The 9,224-nt window shown below is 53.9% G+C and overlaps 1 protein-coding gene across 1 annotated transcript in view; it reads right to left on the bottom strand.

The window, feature by feature from the left end:
- Window positions 1–9,224, bottom strand: part of LOC104524159 (receptor-type tyrosine-protein phosphatase V-like) — a gene marked incomplete at both ends in the record, with an annotated part of 21,079 nt that overhangs the window by 8,808 nt on the left and 3,047 nt on the right. The window contains 10 exon segments of the mRNA XM_029084716.1: window positions 2,438–2,648; window positions 2,955–3,089; window positions 3,322–3,600; window positions 4,082–4,351; window positions 5,156–5,428; window positions 5,921–6,193; window positions 6,995–7,267; window positions 7,663–7,932; window positions 8,396–8,668; window positions 8,966–9,224. The exon segment at window positions 8,966–9,224 is cut by the window's right edge and continues 18 nt beyond it. Coding sequence (XP_028940549.1) covers window positions 2,438–2,648; window positions 2,955–3,089; window positions 3,322–3,600; window positions 4,082–4,351; window positions 5,156–5,428; window positions 5,921–6,193; window positions 6,995–7,267; window positions 7,663–7,932; window positions 8,396–8,668; window positions 8,966–9,224 — 2,516 coding nt within the window.

Genomic DNA, 9,224 nt, shown 5'->3' with positions numbered 1-9,224 from the left:
GAAAGACAACAGCGAGTAGGGAAAATCAAGTTGGGCTGAGTCATTGTCTTAGTTCATGTCAATCCATTAATTGGGTTAACTTGAATGAGCTGAGCCCAAGTAACTGTTTGAAATGAGGGCACCTCAGCTGGGAGGGCTGAGCACCGAACCCAGACCCTTCCTTATGCACACAGGAGTGTCTGGTGCATCCTCTTTCCTGTGGAGATCTGTCCTACATCCTCTCCCCAGCAGTGTGCACACCAAGCCTCTCAGTCCCCTGCAGAGCTGACTTCCTTCTGAGCAGGTAACTTGGAAGGGTAGGTCTTCTTGTGCCCTAAATGCAAGCTAAGGCTTTCAAATGTAGCTTTGGATTTTAGCAGCCAAGAGTTTGTGGAGCCCAGTGTGAGTCCCTCCTGGCAGCACTCCAAACCCGGCTGCCAGAGCAAAGACCTCTTTGGAAACTGAGTCTGCAGATGCCATGGCATGAGAGATAAGGGCTTGTGGAGAAATAACTCGCTGAAAGACAGGAAATAAGTGCTGGCTTTCAGAGTGGAGATGGGCTGTCAGCAGTATCTGCTTTTCACCACAGGACTGATGATTAACTTGGAAAGCAGCACAGAGGGCTGAGGATACATGTTGTTTGGGGCAGCCAAAATGAAAGCAAGCTGTGGAGAGGTGCAAAAGGATCTTCTAGTCCTGAGTAACTGGACATTTAAGTACATGTTAGTGAATCACAGTAGGTGGACTAATGACAGCCTGATGGCTCTGAATTAGCTGTGTCAATGTTGGAATGAAAATGGCAGCTGAGAAGCAGAGAGGGCACATACACACTCTCATACTGGCTGGACAGTATTTGGGGCATGGAGGGGTATCCCAGTGTGTTTGTGCTGTTAAACATCCCTTGAGGCTGCTGGCAGGTCTTGGTCTGAGCCAATATGTTGTAACGCAGACCAAGCTTGTGCCAAGGCTGTCCCTTGTCTCAGCCGTACTCGCTGGAGCAGAAGGCCAGATCAGAGCTGCTAGGGTTCAGGAGTAAGGCCTGCCCTGCCATGCTTGAGGGTCAGATTAGCAATAAAGAATAGATGGGCAATCAATCTCAAACCTTCTGAATCAATTGGAGAGTCTCCCCGCCAGCCCAGGGATCACACCACCTGTGGAGGGCATGGGATGGGAATGCATCATCATACAGTTTTCCTGACAGGCATGATAATACTGTACCTAGGAACAGCCCAAAGAGCTGTGTGCTCTTGATGATCCTACTCCAGGTGGGATTTCCAAGGGAATGGGTATCTGGAAACTCCCTTTTTTCCCAGGAGAAGCAGACATTTCCCATTCCCCTGATGCAGCCCAGTGTTAACACCAATCTATATTCTCTGCCAGTGCTGCCCCAAACAGCAGCTTGACTTAAAAGCCCCTCTTTGGCAACACATGTAAATCTAAACCAACACTATAAGAATCAATGCACATTTTTCATGTAAGCACAGAGTCTGCACATAGCAAAATTAGAGAAAGCAAAGCAGAAAAGAAGAAAGGGAGAAGAGTCAGCAGCTCCAAACCCAACACTAAGGACCTTGACTCCACTCACCACAAAACTTAAGGGTAGATCTAATTCTCACTTTACTCACAGTGGAAAGTGAAGCTCTCTCTCATACACACACCCTTTCATGGTCTTTCCTTCTCTTTTCTCAGCAACTTCTATTACTAGTCAGCCACCCTTGCTGTAAGTTTCTTCAAACTGAAATGGGACAACCTTCCAGATTCTGGGGGATCTCTTTGTCAGAGAAATGCCTGGGGATATGATCCCTGTTTCATGAAATTGTGAGCTGCTAAATTAAGAAGTTATGATTCTTTGTTTGTAGTAGAAAAACCGTTTTACCATCAACTATTTCAAAGGTACCTCATAACAAAATATGTACGCTCATACATTCATGTTCCTGGATTTTATTTACTGTCAAATAAGACTCTGAATTTATGAATATTGTGATCCATGTATGTGAACTTGGACTTTAGCCTGTGCATCTTCTACCCTCAACCTTTGACCCCTCAAGTTGTGTAGGCACAACTTGAACTAATGTTTCTGAACCAGACTTTTGCACTCCCTAAGTCTGCGTGTGGCTCTGAGTCACATGCAAAAGTCCTACAAATAACAGTATCAAGTTCTTATCCTGGAGGTGGGGAATTGCCCACCTCCCAAGGCAACAAGTATAGCCCTTGTCAGCCTCAGCTTTCACTTCTGCACTCCCTCTCCCTGCCCACTTAAACTAATATTCTCCAGCATGTCAGCCCTTGCATCCCTCAAACACTGCTTGGTGGAGCAACCCCCGGGGTCCACTGCTGGGGATCTGGTGAGTATGAGGGTGAGGTGACATTCAGGGAGCTGGTGGCACCTTGCAGGGACATGAGAGTCCCTTTTCTCGTACAGCCCCTTCCCCTCAGGAGGGTCGTTGACAACTCTCACCTGTACTGTTCGTTGGCTTTCAGCTTCCCGTTGCACCTTGCCCTGGACTGGCCGCACTCCTCTGTTCCCACTGGCACTCGCCAGGTTTCAGGGGAGCTCCTGGGGCCCAGATGGAAGGGATTGGGGAGTAGCACAGCCAGGTAGGAGTCCTCTGTCCCATAATAATGGTCATACCATGTGCTGGACATGATTTCCTGAGTGGGCTTCAGCACTGAAGGGGAATGAAGAAGGTGACAGTGGTAGTCCCAAAGTGATGTCCAGGAGACCTGCTGCGCACTCGCCAGGTTTCAGGGGAGCTCCTGGGGCCCAGATGGAAGGGATTGGGGAGTAGCACAGCCAGGTAGGAGTCCTCTGTCCCATAATAATGGTCATACCATGTGCTGGACATGATTTCCTGAGTGGGCTTCAGCACTGAAGGGGAATGAAGAAGGTGACAGTGGTAGTCCCAAAGTGATGTCCAGGAGACCTGTTGCCCTCCAGGCAGCCACTGCAGATTGGGCTGTGCAGGGGCACTTACATGAATCATTAGTGGTAGCAATCACACCGTAATACTCGATCTGGCCATTCTCTTCACTGAACAGATCAGATGAAATTATAACAGTAGAGCTGGCCTCCACCTGGAAGATGTCTGCTCGCAGGGGTGGAGGCAGGGCTGAAAGAGGAACCAGCAAGCACAACCTGTTAGTGTGTCCCTGCTCTCACAGACCCACCACACATTGCTAAGCCTGTGACTGGTCCCAGCACCAGAGCCTTGACCCACTGCTGGTCAGTGCAGGACCACATGGGGCTCACAGGCATCTGAAAGGGTTCCCAGGTCTAATTAGCAACACTGGGTGTCTTCTCCTGAGGTCTGTGACAAGGTTATGGGAAAGAAGGGGACTCACCCTCCACTGTTGTGTTGCAGAGCAGAGTCACAGCCTGGCTCCTCATTGTGTTCATGCCCACTGTGCTCACAACAATTCGGTAGGACAAGTTTGGCCTCAGTCCCTCCAGGCTGGCCTCGTTCATAGGAACGCTCATGACATACTTGGAGGTGGGAGATCCATGAGAGAGTCTCTCTGTCACCACCTCATAAGCCTCCACATCTCCAGGAGAGCTGGTCCAGTTCAAGTAAAGGCTCCTTGACTCCGGTAGGCATTGCACATCCTCTACTGGGTTTGGCTCTGTGAAGGAGATATGGCAGGCTCTGAACTTACTGGATCAGAGAAATCCCAACTTCAGCCCATGCATCAGCCCAGAGCCACTGAGGTCCTCTACTGCCTGTCCCTAGGTCAATGAGAGAGGAGCAGAGCTGGAAATCTGCAACCCGTGAGCCTTCTACGCCAAGGGCCACAGGAAAAAGCCAATGGGTCAGAGCCTGAGCAGATATCTTATAGGAGAAGCGGACCAATAGAGATCTCTGCAGAGACCGCTTTGCTTCACAAGTAGCCAGGACACAAGGTGATGGGAAATCTCTATGATGGGGCTAGTTTAGGGAGCTGATGGCTACCAGAGGGTTACCTTGCTGACTTTCTTTATCTCCCACCGTGAAGACTTACCATGCTTCTGTTGACACCCAAGGACTGATCCAGTCTTGAGGTCATTCAGTCGTTTCTCCCTCTCCCAGCCTGCACTCCCCATGTCCCCACAGCAATGCATACCCACCCATCGGCACTGCCAAGGGTTTGGTGCTGCTCCAGTAGGGCCCGGCCACGCAGCTCAAGGAGATGGAGTAATTTCTCCCTGGGATCAGCCCCTGGAGAAGGTGCTGGACCTGCCCTCTGCTGAGGACATGTCGCCAGGGCAGCGTGCTGTTCCTGGGATCCCGCAGCCACAGCTGGCAGTCGTCCTGCTGTCCAGAGACACTGTCCCAGGAGATGAGCATTGTGTTGTTCCCTTCAGCCACCGCAGAGAGGTTTTTGGGAACTGAGGGGGCTACAATAAAACCACACCAGGGGAGAGTTACTGGCATGCTTGTACTCTCTTCCATCCTGTAGAAATACAACTAGAAGATGGGTAATATGAGGGAAAACTTCCTATGTTCAGTGATAACGTTTCTGCAGCTGCTGGCTGCCACTACCAGAAATGGCCTTTAAACAAAAACTGGAGGACATGCAGAGTGAGGAGGACAAGAAGATGGGGTCTTCCTCCTCCTAATTATCAAGTTTCATTAGAGACCTGACTGAAGGGGCTCTGCACATGACTCCCAGCACCCTGCCAGGGGCTGGCTGAGTGTGGGAGGGGACACCTCTGGATTCCCCAGGCAAAGTGCAGGGACTGTGGGGAAAAGCACATGAAAAGGCTTATTGTGCTTATCTGCAGTTTCCACATTCCTTAAAAAAAAAAATAAAAATAGCCCAGCCTCCCATTATTCCCCATGCCAGAAATTTTCTGAGTGCCTGGGAGAAAGGCAGCGGGGATGGTGGGGTGTCCCCCCTGGATGTAAGATCTCATGGTCTCCCAGGCTGTGGGTGTCCTCTACCAGAGCAGCACCACTGCCATGGGATCCCTTGCTCTTGTTCAGTCACCCATGTCTGGAGGAGCCCTGTATTGCCCTGCTGTCCCCTCCACCCGGGGCTCGCACAGCCCATGATCCCATTGCTACGGTGGTACCTACAGCTTCCAGGCAGTAGTCCTAGGTGTGTGCCTGCCCCTTCCCACTGCAGGTGATGAGCCTACCCTGCTGGGGAGGGATGAGCCTCATGCATGATGCAAGGACCTTCAGCTCTTGCCACTTACTTGTCCAGTCACTGATGTTCCCCGCGGAGACTGCATAGGGCCCTGCCACGGACACCACTTCCAGCAGGTATTTGTGTCCTGGAGCCAGGCCAGAAAAGGTGAATTTGCTGGTTCCTTTCCCAACAGACACATTGGCTGCCACAATACCTGATCCCGAATGATACAAGAGGAGCCTGTAACTGTCTTGTCCTTGGGGTTCGGCTCGCCAGGATGCACTCAGCCTGTTGGGATACCCCTGGTTCGTCATGTACACGTTACGGGGTGACAGGGGGTCTGGAGAGACAGGATGGGAGAACATGTCAGTGAAGGGTCTGAGGACATTGCCCGGGTATCTTGGCAGTGTCATCAGAAGGGATGCACCACACAGAAGAGGGCAGTTAAAAGCAGCTTCTGCAAACTTAAAGTGATGCCTGTCTGAGCACAGACAGTTCTGTCCCAGCTGGAGCGAGACACCTGGAGATGGGTGAGGAAGGAACACCTAGCCAGCCAGAGAGGAGGGGAAGGTGAATGCTCCTGTCTTGCTGCTCCCTCCTCCATGCCCCCCTTCGAAAGCACAGTCCCTGGAGCTGCAGCTGACTTAATCCAGGCTGGTGGAGCTGATGGTGTGGGTGGGCAGAGCCCTGCTTAGTGCCATGGCACTGATGTGCCCTTGGGTTCAGGCAAGATGCTGGGTCTTCCATGAAGGGCAGAAGGGCCATGTTGTTTGCCATGAGCTTTCATGACTGCCCAGCAAGGCATGCATCACCCTGAAAACAAGGTACTCACATGTCCAGTTGCTGACATTCCCTGCAGGTGTTTGGTAGGACCCTGCTGTGGACACCACCTCCAGCACATACTTGCTTCCTGGGGCCAGGCCCGTGAAGGTGAAGTTGTGGGTGTCTCTCCCAAGTGAGGTTGTAGCCGCCGTGGTGCCCAGCCGTGTGTGGTACAGGGTCAGGGTGTAGCCATCTCGCCCTCCGGCCGCAGCTCCCCAGGACGCGCTCAGCCTGTCAGGGTGCCCCGTGCTCAGCAAGCGCACGGCGGCCGGGGGCAGTGGGCCTGGGGAGTCACCAGACCTGATGTCAGGGACTGGAGGCCGTGCAGAAGGAAACAGACACTTGATGGGACACTGTGCAGCAGGACAAATGCTCCCTGAGGGCTGGGACTTGTAGACCCCCTATGCCACACTCCTCCCCCTCACTTTTTTTGTCCCCATCCCATCTCACCTCTACTGCTGCTCACCCTTTGTGGTCCCTCACATGCCAATCCTTCTTCATCCAGGTTACCCTCATCCCCATACCTCAGCTGGACCACCTTTGCCACTGCTACGTGCACGTGTCCTCCAGCACCCAGCTGGCATGCTGCTGCCTGGGCAGAGCTGGCACAGCGTCTATACTCTGTCCTGCCCTAAAATCCTTGGGGGTGGGAAGTGCTGGACTAGTCCATCTCCAGAGCAAAGACCCATTCTCCTGGGAAGACTGTGGATTAGCATCTTGTACTAAGCTGTTTCATTTAATGAACGTTTATGGTAATGTGGCTTCTACCTGCTGAAGGAGACTCAGTGAGTGTGAGTGCTCCTGTATACAGCAAGATGGGGCAGCATGGGCAGAGGGATGGCTCCGCATGGACACGGATGGGCAACCCTACATGTCATCAGCATGTACTTGTGCAAGTCTACAGTTGAACATTCATGTGCCTGTGAGGGTAACAGTGTGCCCCTGCACTAACAGCACCCATACATGTGTGTGCATATCTCCAAAGGCACCAGGTCCCCTGTAAATGTCCCATCCCTCCTCAGGGCTGCTTTGTGGTGCAACATCTCCCACGCCTCTTGCAAGGGACACTCTTCCAGGCACTCACGTGTCCAGCCACTGATGTTGGGTGCTGCTGCGTGGTATGGTCCAGCTGTGGCACTGGCTTCCAGGAAGTACTTGTATCCTGGGGTCAGGCCCGTGAAGGTGAAGTTGTGGATGTCTCTCCCAAGCGAGGTCGTAGCCGCCGTGGTGCCCAGCCGTGCGTGGTACAGGGTCAGGGTGTAGCCATCTCGCCCCCCGCCCGCGGCTCCCCAGGATGCGCTCAGCCTGTCAGGGTGCCCCGTGCTCATCCAGTGCACAGTGGCCGGGGGCAGTGGGCCTGGGGAGGAAACACAAGTCACTGCCAGGAGCCACCTCTGTGCTGAGGGAAAGGAGATGCTCCATGTCTGTGCCAAGCTGTGCTGCAGGAGGTGGGTCAGCCCCTGAGGTCCTGAGGGCTGGCTTTGCCCTGGACTCTGTGGCAGCTGCCTCCTCCCTGGTGCTGCCTGAGTCTGTGGATGGCTGTGGTTGGCTACCAGGGACATGCACACATGCCAGGCCACAGGGTCATGCACAGTCTCCTCATGCTGCATCCAGCAAGACATGAGCACTGGGCGCTTGTGTGGGTAGGAGAGAAAGGCAGGATCTGGCTGCACCAGTATGGCCTCTGATTTGAACTGGAAAGGGGAAGATCTGGTGGAGGAGACCTGGCTGCAAGGAGAGTATCATACTCACGTGTGCAGTGAGTGAGGTTGGGGGTGCTGGCGTGGAAGGGCCCAGCTGTGGCCCTCACTGCCACGCTGTAGTGGGTGCCGGGGCTCAGGTTTCTGAAGATGTGACTCCTGGCATCCCCACCCAGCACCATGCGCCCAACATGACTGCTGGAGGCTGTGTCATAGACATCTACCACATAGCCTTCTGCTTCTCGCCCCATTGCTGTCCAGGAGGCCTGCAGCATGGAGGCAGAGGGGCTGCCCAGGGTGAGGTTGGTAGGGGCCAAGGGATCTGGAAAGCAACAGGAAGACAGTCAGCCCCTGTGTCCCACTGCTCAATGCTCAGTGCCATGAGCCAGCTGGTTTGCCCAGTGGTTCCTCCTGCTCTGGCAGTGCTGGACCAGCAGTCTGGCCCCCACCTTCCACTGGGCAGTGGGCAGGCTGGCCACCAGAGATCCTCCCAGAGAGAAGCATGGGGACAAATGGACAGACAGTGCACTTGGCTCTGAGCACAATATCCCCAGGGTCTGTAGCTGGAGCGACACCCAGAACCTTTGAGGTGGGTAGGGGGGATTGGCTCTGTGTTGGGAAGGAGTGAGGACAGTGAGCAGAAAGGTGGGACAGCTATGTAGAAGCTTGGGGCACAGCAGGGATAGCCTGGGATGGGGAAGGTGGTGGTGGGTATTCTGCAAGGCTCAGATGGAGGCTCTGGGGCACAGTGGAGTGCTGGGTCCAACCCAGCCCATCAGACTCACGTGTCCATTGAGTGACATTGGTGGAGGAAGCTTTGAACAAGCCTTTCACAGCAGTGACCTGCGCAGCAAACCTGCTGCCTGCCTCCAAGTGAGTCCAGGTGATGTTCTGGGCATCTGGACTCAAGGTCTGGACCTGATCTCTGCTCTGGGTACTGAGGCTATACAGAACAACGCGGTAGTGGTCTCTCCTGCCCGGGGGCTTGTTCCAGCACATGTAAAGCTCTGAGGAGCTGCCTGGGTTGGTAAGGTTCAGGTTTGTCGGCGCAGCAGGAACTGCAAGGAAAGACAGACACATGAGTCAGAGAGAAAAAGATCCAACTCTGAATATGCAGCTATCTCTGGGGAGGAGTCTTGCTTTCCTCAGCAGCAACCAGCCAGTGAGCGGCTCTGTGCACAGGTGGTACAAGAAGGTTGAAAGAGGCAAGAGATGACTGCAGGCCATCATCACCGGGAACCAGACCAGGGTGCCGTCCTCTCCTCTCACTGGATGCCAACACCGATACCCACCCCATTCTGGAGCGCCTTGCAGTGCTCCCACCCAAATGACCCATGAGTGGTATGGATGCTCACCTGTGCAGCCAGTGATGTTCTTTTGCAGGGAGCGGTAGGGTCCAGCTACTGCCCAGATCTCAACAAGGTAGCAAGTCCCTGGTTCCAACTGTGCCAGGGTGACATTAGTGCTGTCCTTCCCTGCTTCCAGGTTCCTTGCTGGTGCAGAAGAGCCCTCCTCATGCACGCTGAGCAGGTATCCATCCCTCTGCCCTGGAGGGGTCTCCCAGCGCACAGCCAGAGCCCAGGCAGTGCTGACAGGGCTCGCCGACAGGGCAAG

This window comes from Antrostomus carolinensis, unplaced genomic scaffold, assembly GCF_000700745.2.
Source record: "Antrostomus carolinensis isolate BGI_N321 unplaced genomic scaffold, ASM70074v2 scaffold44310, whole genome shotgun sequence".
Taxonomy (NCBI): domain Eukaryota; kingdom Metazoa; phylum Chordata; class Aves; order Caprimulgiformes; family Caprimulgidae; genus Antrostomus; species Antrostomus carolinensis.
The sequence above is the reverse complement of the archived record's forward strand: the minus strand, read 5'-3'. Positions and strand labels throughout refer to the sequence as shown.